Here is a 22,227-nt window from a genome sequence, read left to right as displayed (position 1 = left end):
TTTGTGTAATGACCCATCCACTCCCAGTCTTTATGGAGCCCATTGTTTCATGTTCTCTGTGTGTGTATATATATATATATCTTTCTACTGTATTTTCCACTGCATGCATCCAGTGAAGTGGGTTTTAGCCCACGAAAGCTTATGCTCAAATAAATTTGTTAGTCTCTATGGTGCCACAAGCACTCCTCGTTCTTTCAGCTCTTTTTATTTGTTAGACTTAAAGACAGAGGAGCAAACTAAGTGATTGCTTTCAGAGTTAGGGGCCACAGTGTGTGTATGTAACCAGTGCTGTTGTTTTACATCCAAGTGCACCGTAAACATTTTTCCCTTGTGCCTTATTTGTCATTGCTATTATAACCATTTAGACAGAAGTTGTGGGGCCACTGGGCTGTAAGTGTTTAATCTGATTATGTTTATTTAAGGTGTCATGTGGTGGTTTTACTCTCCAAAATGGAAAATTGAATGTAGCATTTTAATGACCTAAAGAAGCTAGTTCAAAAGTCTCTGAATCTTTGATCTCCATAGTCAAACAATATTGTAAGGCGGACTTTGTTGTGTAGCTCTGACAAGTGTTTATTGGAGACGTGCTCTTCGGAAGGGGACCTTTTCACTCTGGTTCATTTGTGTGAATTATACAGGCCTGTGCTCAGGAGGCAAGTCTAGGAATAGTAACTACGGGTGCTGTTTATTGTGCTGTTGATTATTGTTGGGGTTGCTGCAGTTCCTTGTAAAAGTGTATTTCAATGAACTATAAATGAGTTGTGCTTGGGCCTTGTCTGGTTATATTGATTATGAAACCTTCACAAATTCTACTTAGTTTGACCTAGTGTAATTTTTCTCTGCACACTTTTGTCATGAGGAATATGTCAAAATGGTACAGTACTTTAGATGGCCTACCAGTAGTAGTGAGAAGTATTGCTTAGACAGGCAAGGAGACCAAATTATTTCATTTCCTTCTTATTAAGGGCTGCAAGCCTGAAAGTATCTTCTGTAATGTTATGTATATTACTATAAATAATTCCTTCCAGTATAGATGGACTCGTATATTATGCATCAGTAGACTCCTATGTTTATTACAAACTGAATGATGCCCTAAGAAAAACATCGACAGAGATTAGTTTGTTTTCTTTAAGTTCATCAGGTAAGTGACAAAAAGAGATTATTTTTGTAAAGCACCCAGGCTATCTTCACATTTTAATTTATGAGTCTCAAGCTATAGAAGAGGTACAGAATAGCTTTCAGCTCTCATCAAATTCCTCACTAAAGGGTTAAGTGAAATGGATGAATCTAACATGGCGTCAACAGTGCTACTGTTTCCTTGGATTGCCTTTGTATAATGAACAGATAAACTGAGCTAGATCTAATCAGTGTTGCTTATTTTTCCCCCCTTGCAGTGCCCTGATTCAGCCTGCAAGCAGGATCTATTGGCATATCTGCAGCGCATTGCCCTCTATTGCCACCAGCTCAATATCTGCAGCAAGGTGAAGGCAGAAGTGCAGAATCTCGGAGGAGAACTTATTGTATCAGGGGTAAGCTGGTATTTGTATTTAGCAGTTTACATATCCCATGGTTCAATTTGCCACGGAGTGTTTTTAGTGACAAGAATGTAAAAGACAAAAATAATAGTGAGTCATAAGCAAGCTTCTTAAAATGTTATCTCCATTATTCCAGACCTTACAATAACTTGTGTCGAGCAATTTGATTTTCCAATTACCCTTTGTTTATAGTAACCTTGTCAAATCTTCATTCCCCCAAAAGAAAGGTAATTTCATAGTCTAGAAACTCATTGCCAAGCCGTGAATGTTATAATTATTTGGAGCTTTTGTATATTTGCTTATTGTAAATCTAGTTTCCTTTGTTAGTATTGGTAATTTCCCTCCTCTGAGCAGGAGCCAGCACTGCTCTGTATGGAGTGCATATTGTTAAGATGGTAATATCTAACAGGATTTCATTCACTCAGGTTCCAATGCATACTAGGTTTATCAAAAACTCTGGAAGGCCAGCAAAATATTTTACTTTTTATGTGCTGTTTCCAAATACAGTTGCCAAACCTAAAAAAATACATATTCTAATTCCTTCCATTTGCTTGTTCCAGTAATTTTTAATGAATATGCAAATGTTTTATCCACAATCACCAGACATTTGTTGCCCAGATTAGAAATGTGTAGAGGCAGTCAGAACATAAACTGTTTTTGCTGCATTTTAAAAGATGTTTTCTCCCCTTCACCTCACCTTGAGCCATCTGTCTCTGTGAGACCAGTGGCAAAAAGTACTAGCATTTCCTGCTCTTCATGATTTTTTTTCTTTATGCTGCTCACAGTAGGTTTGGCCGAACCACAGTTTGGTCACTGCCCAAGCTGCATATAGACTGTGTGTATGCTGTATTCCCTCTTGCATATACCAGTGTATACTATATTCCCTGAGCCCCACTGTGCTTTCAAGATGACAGGGATTTGGGAAAACTTTGGATAAGTTTGTTTGAAAATGCCATTTTGGGGAGAAAAAAAAAACAAAAACCTCTCATTGTTTAAAGCCAATCAAATTTGAGGACTTCTGGGACATGCTTTGCCCTCTATTTTATCCATACGCCCCCAAGGGAAATCAGTGGGCTTTCTGAAAGCTAACTGAGAACAAAACATATGCCCTTTTGTTCAATATAGATATAAAACAATGATTTTTTTGCAAAGCACAGTATGCAGCTTTAAAACTTGGCTGGGCTACTTGGAACTATTATTTCGAAAGCATGCATGCAGTCCTAGAAGGAAGCTGCTGCACTGTACTCCACCTGTGCCTCTCCTGCAGATGGTCTCCAACTCTTGGCAGATGTACAAAGTAGTGTAATTTTAACACCTTGATCTTCCCACAGCAATGAAAATCCCTTTTCATGTTCCTGGTGTTGAATGAGTGATCTTTCCTTATATCACTGACAAGTGTACTACATACCAAATGCTTCAGACCTTATCTTACCTGCTGCCATACAAGTCCAGCTTTCCATACCCATTTAGCTTTCACACCCATCCATCTATAACAATTGCCCAAATTAGATCTTCTCTCAGCTTGGCTTTTGTGCTTGTGTTTATTTCTTTTCCAGTTCTCTTTATTTATTGTACGTGGATGTTGAACAGGCCATTGTGAACCTCTGACATACAGTTGTATTGAAACATCATCATACACTGTGAAATTTAAGTGACTGAATGCTTGACTTCTTCATTCCCAAGCTGGCATTGTTAACATCTGCTGCTTCCCAGGCTTCATCACCATTGTCTTTTTTTGCATTCACTTGCAGTACAAAGCAATGCTAACTTCAGCCATTCAAATTACTAGCTTTTGAGTTGACTCCAAAGACAGTGTTAATGGCATTGGCAGAAACCTAAGCTTGCCGTATCTGTTTCTTCAGTTTTTACTCCGTCATAGACTTAATGGAGATGGTGCAGAAAGTTGATCTTTTGTACATTCCTTTTTGAGACTGATATCTTAGAGCTTGGTGAATCAAAATGAATCCACTGCTTTTCTGGTAGCATAAAACATGCTTTACATCTTTAAGTGCTGGGTACTGTATGTTCTTTTGCCGACCTCGGGACTATCCAGAGATCAGATGTCCAAATCCACATCTGCATCTGTAGCCTACTTATCCACTTGCCACTTCTGCTTCCATCTTGTTCTTCATTCTCTCTTGGATAGCCAGCTGCAAATAAATACTACTTTATTTGCATAAAAAAGAACAACAGTTATTTGGCAACTTGCATACAGTACAATGATCTTGAAAGTGCAGTGGAAATCCAGAGTTCGTGGTCCCCAAACCATTCACTATTGCAGGAAACTGATGTGTAGCATTATGTTCAATTAATTTTTGTGATGTAACAATCACCCTGGCACTTGACATTTACAAACTTTGGAGGAGATGGAACTATAACATACATCTGTATTTACAAGGAGTCACCGTATAATTCACCATTTCCCTCATCCAGAAGTTTAGCTGTGATTTCAGAACCACTGGTTCTGGGGAATACAAACTCTGCTTGACTTTCTACTTTATTAGGAATGTTAATCCATGTTTCCAAATACAGTGAATAAATATAAAATGAATAGAACCTGAGAGACATAAATACTCTGTTCCGATTACCTTAATTCTGTTCTGGCAAGGGAAAATGTGTTCCATTTTATGTGATATGTTGAAGTTATTGCATAATATGGTGTATGCCTTTTCGGTGAAATTTCTATTTCTTTATATTCTCAATAAGTTACTTGTAGTGCAGTGTATTTTACATTCAAACCTAAGAACACGCCCAGTCTCTCTCTCTCTCTCTCTCTCTCTCTCTCTCTCTCTCTCTCTCTCTCTCTCTCTCTCTCTCTCTCTCTCTCTCTCCATCAATATGACATTAACCTCATATATGAAGATTTCGTTGGTATCATTGACTTACCTACAGATAGGCTGAAAAGTATATCAAAAAGCAAAGAAAATGAGGCTGTCAAACTCCTGAAAGGGAAATTATTTCAATAAGAGGAAAGAGCCCTTTAAATCATTCCCCCCCTTTCTCTCAATCCTTTCTCCCTTAACTTCCCTTCCATCTCTCCCTTGATCTTTCCATCTCAAGATGTTCTCTGCCTACCGATCAACAAGACTCTTTTCCCCAGGTAAATCTCATACATCAGGTCTTCCACTGGTGTAAATCAGTGTAACTCCATGTGTTTCAATGGCCTGTGCTGAGTGCTGATTTATACCAGCTGGTGATCTGAATCAGTAGGTTTATGTTTAGATTGTGAGACTCCAACTCCCTGTCTCCCAGTTGAGTTTTGAAACACAGTCTAAGAAAACCGTATTTGAGAGCTCTTCTGTGATTAAGAGCCTTATTAACCTGGAGTGAGGGAAGCATAGGGAGGCAAGGAAGATATAAAGGGAGAGACATAAAATAATAAGGAAATAGGGGAATAGAGGCTGAAATGCCCAAAATGATTTTTAAATACCTGCTAAAGATCTTGAGTAAAATCCTGGCCTCACTAGGTATGTCTAAACAGCAATTAAACACTCACGGCTGGCCCATGACATCTGACTCTGGCTCATAGGGCTCAGGATATGGGCCATTTAATTGCAGTGTAGACATTTGGGTTTGGGCTGGGCTCTGAGATTCTGCAGTGAGGGAGGCAAAATTCCCATTGACTTCAATGTGGCCAGAATTTAATCTCCTGCTTTGTTTCTTGTTGCAGCCCATGTGGTTTTGTACTTTAGCATACAAACTTTTGAATATTTACAAATAAAAATCCTGTATAATAATAATAATAATAAATAATAAGTTTGACAGCCTCATTATTAATTGTTGTTATTATTATTATTAGTAGTAGTAGGCATTTCTTATTAATCAGTAGTTACAATATCCTGGGATAATAAGCACCTCAACTTCAGAGTTCATTTCCTCAGTCTTCAGCCAGAGAGTTTATTCAGTGCAAAGTGCAGCTATTGCCTGATAAACAGGAATCACCCTTAAGATGGACTAACTTTTATGAGGTGCAGTTCCACATTTCTCCCATTGAAGTAAATGTCAATTACAGATACATGGCCTCACAACAGGCATTAGCACGTTGTTGTTTTTGTTGTTGTTGTTGAAAAGGGATGTAATCTATGAAGTTTAAATCCAGCTCAAAATCCAAGTTTCACAAAAGTTTGGGGTACTTCTTTTCTCGGTGTTCCAGCAGATGTATCAAAATATATCATTACGTCAAAACTGACCTGTATGTTCCCTTATTGCTATGGAGAAAACAACCAGTAGTTCTGGTCTCTCCTTTCACGGTTTGAAACCGATCTATTCACAGCACAAAGTCTACTATACAGTTTGGCCCTGAGCTTGCATTTAGTTTTATTTCATGTTTGTGTCAGGAGCTTGATGTCCACTGTTGTGTTTCCTACAGCAATTTAATCCTTTCTTTAACTGGGTAACAGTTTAGCATTATGTGAAACAAAGACAGCTTGCTCAATGAGCGATTTGGTAGACCGCCAAGACTGTCACCTACTTTTCATTTGAGAGCATCATGAATCTAAACTAAATATTCCTGTTTCCAGCCACTAACTGAGTATGTTTTACTACTGAATTAGAATTTAAACAGAAGAATAATACATGAAATAAACCCTTGAAAACAGACTGATAAACCAAAATTTATTTAGACCTCTGTGTGCTGGGCTGCTTGGCCAGTTGATCTCTCAGATTTGGAAGAAATCTCTTTCGGCAATATGTTTTATACAGAATGTCCTCCCATCTGCTTTTTAAAATACAATAGTAATCTTTTCCTAATCACAATTCATAGCTATTGATAATAAGATTCCTACTTTCTGTTTGTTAGTAATTGCATCTAATTTAAATCACGGTGAATATAGTACAAGGAACTATGGCTGCCAGACAGTTTAAAAAATCTCAATTAATCGTGAGATTTAAAAGAAATAGTTGCAATTAATCACTGTTTTAAATGCACTGTTAAACAATAATAAATATCAATTTAAATTAATTATACTTATCTTTGTATTCTTTTACATTTTCAATTATATTGATTTAATCTGCAACACAGAATACAAAGTGTACAGTGCTCACTTTGTTCTTTTTTGTTACAAATATTTGCACTGTACAAGTTGAAGCATGAGGGGCATATGAATGTTTAGCAGATCTGGCATGTAAATACCTTGCAACGCTGGTTACTACAGTGCCAGGCGAATGCCTGTTCTTACTTTCAGGTAACATTTTAAATAATAAGTGGGCAGCATTATCTCCCGTAAATGTAAACAAACTTGTTTGTCTTAGCGATTGGCTGAACAAAGGGTAGCACTGAGTCGCAGGGGTGCTGGAACAGTTTGTATAGTGGGGGTGCTGAGAGCCATTGAACCAAACTGTATACCCTGTATATAATGGAAACCACTTCAAGCCAGGGGGTACAGGAGCACCCCTAGTTCCAGCACCTATGCTGAGTGGACATTGTTTTGTTTTTGAGTGCAATTATATGTAAAAATAACAATGGATAAATTTCATGATAAAGAGATTGCACTACAGTATTGTATGAGGTGAATTGAAAATATTATTTCTTTTGTTTATCTTTTTTACAGTGTAAGTATTTATAATAGAAATAAGCATATAAAGTGAGCAGTGTACAACTTGTATTCTGTGTTTTAATTGAAATCAATATATTTGAAAGTGTAGAGAAACATCCAAAATATTGATAGTACATTTAAATTGGTATTCTATTATTATTTAACAGTATGATTAAAACTACAATTAATCACAGCTTTTTTTTTATTCTAGTTCATTTGTTTTGGGTTAATCGCTTGAATTAACTGTGATTAATTGACAGCCCTAGAAGGATCCTACATGTATGATTGGAATCACAGGGATTTTAAAGTGTTTTTTTTCCCCTCTCTGTACGGTGCATATTCTGTAATAACTAGTAACTTTATGAATTATTGGACGGTACATTTACTGAAATTTACAATTAAGAGTGTTTTTCAAAGAAAAAAAGAGCCTGATATCAAAAATAAGAACTCCTGAGCAATTTAATTCAATGGAAAAAAAATAAAAGTTATCTATTGGAAGCTGATGCCTGAAACAAGTATGTTATGGATTTGAAGGCAATACTAATCTATATATTTCAATATATACTATTCTCATTATATAAATATAGGAAATCTGACAATCAAAAAACTTCTGTTCATGAAATAACTAGAATGCTAGGCTAGATTCTTTCCTGTGCCATGATATGATCAGCATGGAGGAGAAGGGAATGTCAAAGAGCCACTTACAGCTTCCTGATTCTCAAACTACCCCGGCCCTTCAATAAATTAGAGGAACCTGGGTGCTGCTCTGATTTACAACAGTTGGCTATAATCCCTAAGGACCATGCAGTTGAGAACTTTTGTAGAGAAATAAGGCTCCAGCCTGCCCCATCAGGCTCCCTTCTCTGAGAGCGAGTGGAAGGTTTAGGATCTGTGTCCACCAGCATTACAGCAGTTGAGATTTCCCCAGTTGCAGCCAGATTATGTCCCCAGCTCAGAAATTAGGGTTGAGTGTCCATCCCATTACTTTAAATCTGACCATATTTAGGTGTAGCATTTAGCTAAATGGCATGCATGGGGAAATGACAGACCTGGCCTGGAGCACCTAAAGATTCAACATAGTAATGGAAGGAGATTTTTGGATAAAATCAGAATTGATTGATAATATACAGTGAAACTCCAGTTCTACCAATTATTTCACTCTGATCTGTGTAGTGGTGAGACTTAATCCCACTTCCAAAATACTGCTAAGTGGTCTTCTATGTGATATTAAAGAAATAATAACTTCAGACTAGACTCTTCAATCTCTTTCCCTTTAATTACGGTTCTTGACAACTTTCATTGCAGATGGATAATACACACACACACACAAAGTCATACCCTCAAGGAGAAACTTCACACAGTTTTTCCAACTAATCACAAATACTGAAGGAAAATACTTAAAACAGCATATAAAACACTCAATAAAACTCACCAGGGAAACTTAATTCCATCACACAAACTATGTAAGAATAACTTTAGGAAGAAAAAAGCAGCAAATCAGCCTTTGCATTAGGGAAGTTCAGAGTCTCTTGTGTGTCAAACTTCTTAAGTCATTTCTTCCAGTCACCAGATGTAATCTGGCTGCTTTTATTCATGAATTTCTCAGGAGAAAGGAAAACATATGTCTATCCTCCACATCACACCATTAGCCTTGAATTACAAACCAGCTCCCTATATGTGAGGCCAATATTTATTGATTTAAGACACAGACGTAGGACCAATCCTCCTAAAATACCCTAAAAATGATAATGCCTAGAATTGTGTACTGTTGAACATGAATTTATTCATCATCAAAATACCCTGTGAGCTGGGTAAGTAGTAATACCCCAATTTTACAGACTGGGAAAATGAGGCAACAAATTCAAATGGTTTGCCCTGCCCTCATTAAAGGCCCTATTAGATCTTTAGGATAATCTGGGAAAGGTATGTTGACTGCATCCAGCGCTGAGCTAATAGACCATACCAAGAATTCTCGTACATACCAATAACTAAATTCAACATGTTATCTGCCAATTTTAAAAGCTTTCAGGACTTGCATGTTCTATCCAGTGTCATATGGGATATTATCTGTTTGGCCATTCCTTGGATATGACATGTGATGAATGAGATGGATTTCATTATCCATCCATCAGAACCAACTTAATCCACGACAACAGCAAAACAGAATTTTTTTCTGGGGTGTGGAGTTAAGGTCTCTGTCTTGACCCTTATGAACCTGGCACCTTGACATGCCTTGAGTGTGATATTTTATTCCAAGTCGTCATTGAGTTTCTCATGGTATATCAGTTTTTACCTTCCTTAGCTGGAACAGTAGCACATCTATGGGCTGGTATTTCTAAGCAGTCATCATTTTTCTCAGCCGTCCACAATCTTGAGGGAAAGCATTCAAACTTTATCTCAGTGGCACCCGCCAATGCCTGAATAGAGCCTATTCATTTATTACCTTCTGCCAAATTCTTATTAAGCAAGTTTGTTGTTGTTTTATTTGACAGATGATTGTTGTGAAACCAAACCTGGACAAATCCAGCTCCTGGCTGCTAGACAGTTAGGTGCAAGATGTCAAATCATTAGCTGAACTAAGTTTATAGCATCGTTAGGCTACAGAGCTGCAACCACTTCCCTTAGGAAGTGATTTGACGACCTAAAAGCCCTCATCTAGTTCCTCTTGATACTCAACTTTGCATATGCTCTTCCAGTTACTCATAGTTATAGTTCTTTGGCACACTAGGAGCAATTTCTCTCTCTTCTGAAATATACTGCCCAGCAAGTGTTTGTAGTTCATTGTAGTAGTTCTTACTTAGTTCTCTGTTTAACCAAATTTTATGTATATCCTCCTAAATCAATCCCTTCAAGTTGCTCACTATTGTTTTACTCTTCTCTGCATTTCCTCTTCTTTTTCAACCAAAGTCTTTCCGATACTGAGTGGCCCAAAGCAGTACACCAGGTGCGGTCTCCACAGTGCAAACCGAAATGCCCTCTCACATTTTCTAATAGTCTATCATCAAACCTAATCTTTCTAGGTATTTATACCATGCTATCACTGTGGGATCTGACGGCCTCATTTTTAATAATAGGTTATTAGTGGAGAATTTATTTGGCCATCACCATCCATCAGAAGGTTCTGTGCTATGGCATTTCCATTTGAGGGTAATATTTAAATGACAATTTGCATCTCCCCACAAAATCTAGTCTTACCATGCCAACTACTATTTGCTTGGGCCTCTGAAGTTCTGATATCTGCTGAAGAGTTTAGAATATGCTCCTACTTCATTTGGCAAAATCAACAATAGTGCAATGATCAAGACAATCCTATGGATTGTGACCTGATTGGATTACAGCAGTTACCTTTTACCTCAAAGGCCTTTAAAAGATAAATTTTCCCTGTCCATTTGGAGGATTAGTAATAACCCATGTTGGTTAGAAAAGGTAACAATGAAGTCTCCACCAACTGATTGAAGATTCACCAAAATGTGGAAAGCCTTTAGCAGTAGGTCATAAGGTTCAGATGGACGTAACTCAATCCAGTCCTATTACAAGGCAGAAAAGTTATTTTTCCCTCTTTAAACATTGACGTAGGTTAAAGACATCATTTAACCAGGAATCGGTTAGAAATCCTAAAGTTACAGCAATTATAAACCTAAAGTTACAGCACCCATCATCACTTTGCATCATTCAGATGCAGCCTAGTTTTGCATTGGGTTCCTGAACTCATATTTCGCCTCTTACAGTTACAGTAGCTCTTGCTTAAGATAGGTAGAACAAGCCAGATTGGAGGAGCTAATCAAGGTGGTAAAGTTGTTCTTGCTCTCTCTTTTCTTTTAATTTTTACTTTGAATGTTAAAATGCTGTTGCATTTCCAAATATAGTGAAAGATGTTCAGATAAAGAGGCAATATCCTTGACCTCTGTTTTTAAATGAAGTGATTGGTAGTAGCCATTAATCAAAAAGACTTTCTTTTGCTATAGCGGAAGAGGGGGGAAACCAAAACCAACACAAGCAGAGCAGAGGATGCACATTAATCATTAGTGAAACTGAAAAATAATCCTGGGTAGATTACAATTTACATTATCCTTGTAGCAACTGAGATCCTAAGGGAAAATATCAGTATTTGCTCAGTGTAACTTTGTAATCCTGACTCTTAAGAGCATTCCTTATACATCAAGAAAAAAAAATCAGACCAGATTCTACTGCTCTTGCTCACATTGAGTAGTCCCTTACTCTGGAAGCAGTGTGGCTACCTACTGATGGAGGTACTACTCAATATGAGGGAGGCTGGTAGATTTAGCCCATAGTAAATATACTACATTTTTAGCTGGGACGCCTTGTTGGGTTATAAGAAAATCAAAACTGTAATGGATAATGGTAATATATATTGTCAAACCTGCTTTATACAGAATTTGATAGAGCAAAATTCCATTTAGAGAGAATTAGAATGAAAGTTCCCATTTGTAAACCACAATTCTGGTTATAGGGAAGTTGTCCTCTGAGAGAATTGGCTTCAGTCTAGAAGGTACCATTGTGTGTAATTACTAGACTAAAATATACACTCTCTAAAGCGATCACCTTTGTGTAATTTTGCTGATACTTTATAGAACTTTAAAGTGTGCTTTGTAAATAAATGTTTGCCCAGAATGTTTACCATTCCCCTCACTTGCTCTCTCAGCTCAGGCAGGCAGGGTGAGAGAAAGTTGACTCTCTCTGACCACAATGTTTGGACTTTCATGCTAGTGAAGGTTCCCTGCCCTCTCATCTGATTTCTATAAAACGGTTGGCTAAAACTCTCCTCTGACTTCTGTATGGACCAAATTCAACCCTAGTGTATTTGTGTGTAACTCCCATTGAAGTCGGTGAAATTCCAACTGCTTACATCACCTTTATATGTGCGTTCCCAGTGTTTAAAAAGATACACAGAAATGTTACTTTTTAATCCCTCTGCCAAATTCCCTAGCCCACTCTAGTGCAATCATGATTCAACAGGGTAGCCATTCCTGGCCCTTCTAGTTTTCATCATATAGGACCATAGCTCACTCTTCCCCTCTTAGCAAATTGTTCAGTAATTTTCTTACCTGCGGTAAGGGAGCAAGTGAGAGGAATTGCACAGTGGGGTTACTCACCATGGAAGAGTCCCTGTTTCCTTTACCAAGCATAGCTCCTTCAGCACACATTTTCTCCTCTTCTCCCCTCTGCACTAGGGTACAATATTTCTCTTGCTCTCTCTCTCACTCTCTCTTTTCTGTATCTCTCGGAAATCAGACTGGAGTTCAGAGCACTTTCACTACCTTTTATGAGGTAGAATGTGATGTCATAGATGGGGGCAGGGCTAGTCAACTTTCTACCCACCTACCCACCTGTGCTGAGGGAGCTACGCTTGGGAACGGAAGCAGTGACTCCTCCACGGTGAGTAACCTTGTTTCTAATTTATACCATTATGTAAAGCTCTGACTGTTTTGTGGGGGGGAGGGGAAAGATTTTAAGAGGGCATTTTGTTTGTTGGTCAGTTTAGTTTTTTGGGGAGGGGTTAAAGTACAGCGCTAACACAAAATCAGTTGCATGTTATTTTTCTAAACTTGAAAAGATTTTTTTTTCTTCATTTCCCAATCTAAACTGTTGTGCGGACTTCCTCTGAGTTGTAAAACAGCTACCACAGAGATGGCCACATTTTCGTAATGGGTGAAGGGATCCCTCTGAATATGTTAAATATCAATTTAAGAGCCCAATCCTGGTCCCCTTGAAATCAGTAGCAAAACTTCCATTGACCTCATGGGTGAAGAATCAGGCCTTTACTTTGTAAAGTGCTTTGGGATTAAAGGTGCTTTATAAATGGAAGATATTGTTATTCCTGTATGTATTATTAATTATTATTATTATTACTATTAACTGTGGAGAAATGTCTACTTTTTTAGGATAGATGGAACATTTCTTTTCTCCAGATCTTCTATGTTTATTTTGTTTTTCTGCTTAATTCTAAATATGTGTATGTCTACTTGCTGACATCAGGCCATTTTTAAGAACCTTTCTAAAAAAAAATATTAAAAAGGAGAGGAAAACCTCTTAAGCAAGTGATGTAAGCCCAAAACACATGATTAATATTTAGACGCAAACTAGACACAATCTTTGAAATTCAAAGTCAAAGCTTCAGGATGCTGTGAATTAATGGTGGAGCAGAATGAGCTCTAACGGAAAATCCTGGCTTTGCTGGTTTGTGTTACAGCCCTTACGTTATTTAACCATAGGTTTTGTATTTAATAGCACTTAAAGCTTGCTTTTCTTTTCTTGGTCCTGGTGTTACTACTTGTGTGTGGTTTCCCTCCCTGTATCCCTCAGAATTTTAGAAAGACAAGATGGACTGCAAAGATCTTTTACTCTTGTTCTGCCTCTTGGCTACCTATTAAAGCTGTCACGATGTCAGAGCTCTGTCACTAAAGGGCAGAAGAAGGGTCATGTGAGGATTTTGGCCTCTAGGGATGGCAGAGATATTGCTGTTCTTGTACATTTAAAGCTCCTTCCCAGCTCTGTGTGGGGCCTTATCATATTACAGTGAACGGTACTAGAACGCAGTAATGCATACTCTATAAATCAAAAGACAAAGAGAGCATGATCATAGCCTTTTCAACCCAAGTGTAATTTAGTCTGCTGGATGACATACTTTTTTTCAGATGACTGGATAGCTCTGAGGAATTGGGTACAAGATGCAGAATCCTCCATCTCTAGGTCACTGGCAGTGACATGCAGTGGGATCAGTGCATTTGTCACTTGAAGGCCATGGAGGGTTGGTTCCCCAAATGTATCTTCCAAGATAAATGCAGGGAGGGTGGGTCTCCATAGTGGGCCAACCCGTGGGTGGAGTTTGAATGGACAGTAAAGGGATGGACATGCAAAGTGACACAACCCTAAGCAACAACAAAACAGGCAGATGCCTATGGCTAGTCATAATAACAAATATCTGTCAGTACTATCCCAGGACTGTAATGGACCCTGCAGCCTGAAAGTGAAAGGCTAAATAACCTATTACTAATCTACAGAGCTAACCACTTCCCGTGTTCAATTATTTAATTGGCAAATATGCTAAAGACAATAAAGAAATTGGAAGTACAAAGTACTTATATTCCACACTGCACAGGATGAAATATTTATTCTGTCATTGGCAATATTGATTGTACTTTCTGGTATTTGTGCATGAAAGTTACATACTTAAAGTAAAGTAAAAAAAAAAACCAACTCAGAAATGGTGGTCCAGTTCTTTTCCCACTGATCTCATTCAGTGTGTAATATGGGCACTGTATCTGCAGCAAGCTGAGCAATTTGTTCCAAATATCCAGTCTTTGAACTAGTTAATCCTTCCCAACCTCTTTTATGCATTGAAAATTACTCGACAGCACTATTTATTAAAAAAAAATTAAGGCACACATCCAAGTTTGTCTTGGATCAGTTTTGCACTCACTCTGCCTAGCAGTATAAGAACAAAAGAACTACTCAGGTTTACCTATACATGTATGTGTAAGCAGATAAACACACAGAAATCCCATGTGGCTTCCTCAAGCACATACTGCTACATTCTGAGTAGCAGCTTAATTATATGGCTTCAGCTGCATGAATCCACAAACATTTTCAGTGTGATTAATGGGCATCCCTATAATTCCCAAATCCTCAACACTTGCCAGTCTGAACTCTCTCAGAAGTTGAATTAGAGGCTTCTTGGCTAGAAATGACTGTTATCTCCTCCTTTTCCATTTATGATCTTGGGAGTGAGGGAGGAGTTGTGAAATTGTGAAATGTTCCATCTCTTCAAAAACTGTCAGCTGGCAGATCATCATTGTGCCCTCATTTGTAATTCCTTTACAGTGGTGTAACTCCATCGACATCACATGTCTTACTCTTGATTTATCCCTGTTTCACTGAAAAGACAGTCAGACCCATAGCAGTCAGGGAACCCTTCATGTAGGTTTAAATCACAATTCTTTTAAACCTTGTCCTGTAGTCACTTGAACCACCAGTGAAATGTTAAACCATAGCTGGCTAAACTCCAGTGGTCAGAGGAACCAGGAAGGAGACCATGACCACCTTAATACCCTAGACTTTTTGTCTGTAGGAGAGTCCTCTCTCAAAGGCATTAGCCAATCAGTCATCTGCCAGACTCACCATAATAACTAATAATGCTACTGTGCATTTTCACAATGTATCTCATTTGAGTATCTCAAACGACTTTGCAAACAATGTAGCCTCACAAAACCCATGGTGGAAACAAATATTATTATTATTATTATTGTTATTTATATTTATTCTATTTGTTTTACAAATGAGAATATAGGAGCCACAGGGAGGGTGAATGGCTTGAACAATGCCATCATAGCAAGTAATGGGCAGAAAGAAAGCCATGGAGTCATGACTCCCAGTTGTGCTTTAAGCCATTAGGTCCTCAGATAATTTTTGAGACACCTACCTTCCCTATCCAGGTCTCACCACTTCCCAGTCTGCACTCTCCCTGGCAAAAAAGATTAAAACAACAAGAACTAGTGGGTGGGGGTTGGACGGAGGACACCAGCTATGAAAGGATGCAGCACTTATACTGTATAAAGCATCCCAGTTGACCACAAATTCTGAAGATTGTATATCTTTTGAGTTATAAACACTTCATCTTTTACTGTCATTGCCATTGTTACTTAGTCGACCATTTCCATCATAAACCTGGTTGTATCACTGCTGGAAGCTCATTAGCAGTGGCACCAGAATCACCCCAGTATTCTCCAGTAAAATTAGAAATCACTTCTGAGTTATGGCTATCATTTACCAATACCATTAGCACAGATATCCAGGATAGCAACTTGGATTCGTAGAAACCCATCACTAAATATTAGCTGCTCAGTTGATTACACTGGGAATGTTGCTGACAAAGAAAATTCAGAGTATAAGAGGTATCAATCTGCTTCAGAAAGCAAGGTTGAACATTTAGAGGCAACACCTGCCATGTTCTCAGTAACATGCTTAATAGCCTTGTATTGTACATGAAAAAAATATGAGTTTGGGGATGAGATGGGGCTGTTGGAGAAATGGAGCCCATCTCGTACCGAAGTCAAGGCAAAACTTTTACAAAGTTTTGCAAAGAACATTGATTTAAATAAACCAGGGGTCTTGGAGCCTCTATGTCTTGGTGAGTTTTAACACTTCTGTAGCATTTTACAAACATCAACTAATTAATAATCACAACACCCCCATGGGGTAAGTAATTATCTTCATTTGGCAGTTTGGAAAAATAAGACAGAGAGCTTAAGGACAACAATTTCAAAAGTATCCACCCATGCTGTTCACCATAATTCTTGGCCTGTTTAATTGGAGACAACAAGGAACTGATTTTTTCAGAAGTGCTAAGCACCCTCAGCATTCACTGACTGAATTGGGTGCTCAGTAGCTCTCAAAAATTAGACAGTCAGCTTAGGCATCCAAAGATGGATTTATCCATATATAACAGGCATTTTACATCTAAGTGTATTGACCAAGGCCACAGAAGAAGCCCACATTAGAGTCAGATTTAGGATGCACTTCTTCTTGATTCCATGCCTAGGCCCCAGGACCACACTGTCCTTATCATGCTCATTAGTTATTCCTTTTTGAGGCCAGACGTCAAAAGAGATTCAGAGCAGAGGAAGTGGCTCAGATTCAGACAGCTGAGAAGGCTGTCGTTGGTAGCATCTCATGCAACTCTGCCCCCATAGTCATGAAAAAATCATGGATCCTCCACAAAATAAAGGGACACATGGCCATGGTTTTCATAGATACCAAATACTAGCTCTAGGCAACTGTACAGAGAACCATACATAACCATAAATAACCCCAAATCTAGAATATACCAGGGTTATCTTCACAAAGGAAAAGGTTAAGGGGCTTCCTTTTATTTTTCCATTTTAAAGTAGAGGCTGAGATTGGCTGTGTAACATTTCTAGGTCAATTATAAATTGGAGAGAAGGATTGGAGGGAGGGTTGCATTATTCTGCATGGATATAGAAACGAGTGTCCCAAGGATATTTAGTACAAAAAATCTTAAAGCATGTGAATTATTCAGACTGCATTGTAAGTACCTTTGCGTGTGTTGTCAGAGTAAAGTTCCTTCCAAGATTCTGAAGCTCAAAATAAAACTTTGACCAAATGAGTTATAATTTCCTAATGTAACTCAGTAACATAACATGTAATTGCTAAAGGAAATGGTGTTGGACCAGCCAAATCTGATGAATTGTTAAATATCTGTCAATGCCAAATGTGTGATTAGTGTCCTCTAGCACTTTTCTTGAATGACCTCCATTGCAAATTCTAAAAGTTGGCCAAATGGATCATTATTCACTTAAATCCTAGTCCTGCAAACACTTTATGTGTGTAACTCTGACATTGAACTCAATAGGACTACTCCTATCGGTAAAGTTACTCAGATGTATAAACATTTGCAGAATTGACATAAGTGATGAAAAAGTATCTTTGTTGTCTAAATTGGGCTTAATCCTTCTTATTTTACTCGTCTGGGTAATCCCACTGAGGCCACCAAACTTTGACATGCACAAGACTGCTCTTGTGAATAGAATGAGAGGGGTTTGGTTCATTTTACTTTCCCTTGTTTTTTGTTCTTTCTTGGAATCTCTACTGAATTTTTAACTCATTTGTTTGTGTTTTAATTTATTTACAAAGTATCCAGAAATTCCAAACTGCTTCTTTTAAGGAGTAAAATGGCCAATAGTATCTATAGTAATGCACCTCTTTATATTCACAAATAATGTATTTGGTGATTGACGAGAATCTTCACATAATGTGTTACATGGCTAAACCTCTGCTGAAAAATTGCATTTGCTAGCTGACAGACTATCATATCAACTGTAATATAGATACTCTACTGTCTATGTGATCATATTGCATGTGGTCAGGACTTCTTTTCCTTCTTCCTTTTGCTATGGGCTCAGACCTGCAAGAGTGAGCTCACCGAAATCAAAAGAAATCTTTCCATTGATTGGGTCTTGGATCAGGCCCTGAATGCTCTCATTGACTTCAGTGGAAATGGAGGGAACTCAATATCTCACAAGTGTTCAGCACTTGTGAGTTTAAACCCTATGTTATCTTTTTTATACAAGATGCAAAATATTAGTTGGCAAGCAATGAAACACCATGCCAGGATAGAAGAACTGTTATCCTGCCGATATCTGCCATTCAGCAATGCTATTACATCCTATTTATTTCAGGACTGAATATGATTGATGGTTTTGGTAAGCTCCCCTGAGGAAAACCATGTATGCCAGCAAAGTCATCCTCAAACTCTTCTTATGCTGACCTGGGCAAAGGCAATTGCAGGCATCTGAATTTAGTTAGGAAGCAATTTGCCTTGGAATGTGAGATATCATCTCAGATGAAGACAGAAAGATAACACATACACAGAGGTTCCGACAGTTTTACAAATGGAAAAGTTGGACAGTCACACTTTTTTTTAGCAATATAGATTGAAATGCCACATTGTGCTATTTGATCACACTGACAAAATCATGAGGAACAGCTTTGGCTAACGCAGTCTTATGAAAATAAATGTTCTAGTCTATGTGCTTTATTGATGCCATTGGACCGAAAGTCCATTGCACTTCAAGTCCATTGGGCAACTTCAATCATCCTGACATCTGCTGGGAGACCAATACAGTGGTGCACAGAAAATCCAGGGAGTTTTTGGAAACTGTAGGGGACAATTTCCTGGTGCAAGTGCTGGAGGAACCAACTAGGGGCGGAGCTCTTCTTGACCTGCTGCTCACAAACCGGGAAGAGGCTTACAAAAAGTGGAAGATTGGACAATTGACCAGGGATAAGTATATAAATATTGCTTGGGCATGTAGGAATGGAATCAGGAAGGCTAAATCATACTTGGAGTTGCAGCTAGCGAGGGATGTGAAGAGTCACAAGAAGGGTTTCTTCAAGTATGTTGGCAATAAGAAGAAAGCCAAGGAAAGTGTGGGCCCCTTACTAATTGAGGAAGGCAACCTAGTGACAGAGGATGTGGAAAAAGCTAATGTACTTAATGCTTTCTTTGACTCTGTCTTCACGAACAAGGTCAGCTCCCAGATTACTGCACTGGGCAGCACAGCATGGGGAAGAGGTGGCCAGCCCTCTGTGAAGGAAGAAGTGGTTCAGGACTATTTAGAAAAACTGGACGTACACAAGTCCATGGGGCCGGATGCGTTGCATCTGAGAGTGCTAAAGGATTTGGCAGATGTGATTGCAGAGCCATTGGCCATTATCTTTGAAAACTCATGGCGATCAGGGGAAGTCCCAGAAGATTGGAAAAAGGCTAATGCAGTGCCCATCTTTAAAAAAGGGAAGAAGGATGATCCTGGGAACTACAGGCTGGTCAGCCTCACCTCATTCCCCAGAAAAATCATGGAGCATGTCCTCAAGGAATCAATTCTGAAGGACTTAGACAAGAGGAAAGTGATCAGGAACAGTCAGCATGGATTCAACAAGGGAAAGTCATGCCTGACTAATCTAATTGCCTTCTATGGTGAGATAACTGGCTCTGTGGATGAAGGGAAAGCAGTGGACGTGTTATTCCTCGACTTTAGCAAAGCTTTTGACACGGTCTCCCACAGTATTCTTGTCAGCAACTTAAAGAAGTATGGGCTGGATGGATGCACTACAAGGTAGGTAGAAAGTTGGCTATATTGTTGGGCTCAATGGGTAGTGATCAATGGCTCCATGTCTAGTTGGCAGCCGGTATCTAGCGGAGTGCCCCAAGGGTCGGTCCTGGGGTCAGTTTAGTTCAATATCTTCATTAATGATCTGGAGGATGGTGTGGATTGCACCCTCAGCAACTTTGCAGATGACATTAAACTGGGAGGAGTGGTAGATATGCTAGAGGGTAGGGATAGGATACAGAGGGACCTAGACAAATTGGAGGATTGGGCCAAAAGAAATCTGATGAGGTTTAAGAAGGACAAGTGCAGAGTCCTGCACTTAGGGCAGAAGAATCCAATGCACCGCTACAGACTAGGGACCAAATGGCTCGGCAGCAGTTCTGCAGAGAAGGACCTAGGGGTGACAGTGGACAAGAAGCTGGATATGAATCGACAGTGTACCTTTGTTGCCAAGAAGGCCAATGGCATTTTGGGGTGTATAAGTAGGGTCATTGCCAGCAGATCAAGGGATGTGATCGTTTCCCTCTATTCGACATTGGTGAGGCCTCAACTGGAGTACTGTGTCCAGCTTTGGGCCCCACACTACAAGAAGGATGTGGAAATATTGGAGAGAGTCCAGCGAAGGGCAACAAAAATGATTAGGGGACTGGAACACATGACTTATGAGGAGAGGCTGAGGGAACTGGGATTGTTTAGTCTACGGAAGAGAAGAATGAGGGGGGATTTGATAGCTGCTTTTAATTACCTGAAAGATGGATCCAAAGGGGATGAATCTAGACTATTCTCAGTGATAGCAGATGACACGACAAGGAGTAATGGTCTCAAGTTGCAGTGGGGGAGGTTTAAGTTGGATATTAGGAAAAAAATTTTTCACTAGGAGGGTGGTGAAACACTGGAATGCGTTACCTAGGGAGGTGGTGGAATCCCCTTCCTTAGAAGTTTTTAAGGACAGGCTTGACAAAGCCCTGGCTGGGATGATTTAGTTGGGATTGGTCCTGCTCTGGGCAGGGGGTTGGACTAGATGGCCTCCAGAGGTCCCTTCCAACTCTGTTATTCTATGATTTTATGATTCACTTTGTGTCTGATAGTTACGCTACTTGGTGTTGATTGTGCAATAACCAATCAACATGAGTCTATTCCAAGTCTCTCCAGGTAAGACAGTAAGGAAAAACATGCACTGTCTCTCTAGTTGCTGTTCCTGTTCCTGTTCTCTGGATAAATAAGAGGAGACTGGTCTCCAGGGTTGGCAATCTAACACCTTTATAGAAGTATTAAATTCACTTGGAAAAACTGAAATATATAAAAAAAAATCTAGATATATTTGTTACATCTTTAAACCGTCTCACAAAAGGCATACAATACAAAATTCAAAGCAGGAGGAGACAAATCAATAGTATTGACATGCTACCCTATATCGGCCTCTTATAGATGTAATAGCAACTGAATATGAAAGCCTGCACTTTCTTTCATGCATCTGACATAAATGGGTACTCAGATTCAGGGAGGGTTAGTGAAGAGAGAGACCTGGCTGTGGGTTTTACATATGATCTCAGGTTCAGGAGATGTCCAGAATCAAAGATGGACTGATTTGTGTGTATCTGTCCTGCTTGTGAATCAGAGCATAAAAAGTTTTATGAAGTTCTGGTTGTATGCAGATCACTCACCTGAATTTTTATCTAACTGACTTCTTGTTGGATCAGTGGATTCTCAAGAGACTTCTTATTCTGTGCACTTCAGTATCCATGCTGACAATGTATCTTCTGTGATAGATTGGGATCTTGTGTCTTCTCCAAAGTATTATTTGACTCAACCACACTAGGAGATGTATTCTTATTTTATTTTTGTGATGGGACCTTCATCCTCTCCTCCACACTGTGATTCGTCTTTTCCTCAAACCAGATGTGGTTGGGACTGTGTCTGTTATCCATCCACAGACACTAAAAGATCCAGCTGAGATGGCAGAATGGTTTGGAGGATTTTATTGTTGTAACATTAGATTTTACATGAAATCTGATGCCTTTGCAAAGAGAGTTGAAGTATTTTGCGATATGTGGGTAATATTAATTCATTACGTTTAAATAAATGGCTTTGTAGTTTTCTGATGTGTGAGCTACTCGTTTGCTGTATTTAATGCAGATGTCAAACACAAAGTTTCTATTATAGTTACACTCGGTGTGACAGGGTGTTGTGCAGGAACTCCTGAGCCAGCCCTCTGTCACCCCTGCTCCAATTAAGGGAGGTAAATTGGAGCTGGCTAGAGAAATCTGCACCTGATTGGCAAAGGGGAAACAGCTGCCAGCCTAATTAGCCTGGGGCAGTATAAAAGCCGCAGAGGAAGGAAGCTAAGGGAGGCAGATAGAAAGGAGGAAGCAAGGGAAGGGGAAGGGGAAAGGAGCAGCTCTGCCCTTCTGGGTCCGGAGGCTAAGAAGTCCTCAAGGCCGGAAGCCCCAAGCTGTGCCTGGTGAGAAGGTGGTGGGATGGCATGATGTAAATAAACTGCACTGGTGACTG

General features: G+C 39.1%; 1 protein-coding gene across 4 annotated transcripts in view; it reads left to right on the top strand.

Annotated features, from left to right (window-relative positions):
• Positions 1-22,227, top strand: part of CTNNA2 (catenin alpha 2) — a 790,749-nt gene that overhangs the window by 751,474 nt on the left and 17,048 nt on the right. For 3 of the 4 annotated variants that reach the window (XM_084626177.1, XM_084626178.1, XM_084626179.1), the window contains 2 exons: positions 1,395-1,529; positions 12,323-12,466. In XM_084626177.1, the coding sequence (XP_084482303.1) occupies positions 1,395-1,529; positions 12,323-12,466 (279 nt within the window). The remainder of the gene's footprint in view (positions 1-1,394; positions 1,530-12,322; positions 12,467-22,227) is intronic. The other variant, XM_084626180.1, reaches the window with a different exon arrangement.

This window comes from Lepidochelys olivacea (assembly GCF_965140295.1).
Source record: "Lepidochelys olivacea isolate rLepOli2 genome assembly, chromosome: 4".
NCBI classification, from domain to species: Eukaryota; Metazoa; Chordata; order Testudines; family Cheloniidae; genus Lepidochelys; species Lepidochelys olivacea.
The sequence above is the reverse complement of the archived record's forward strand: the minus strand, read 5'-3'. Positions and strand labels throughout refer to the sequence as shown.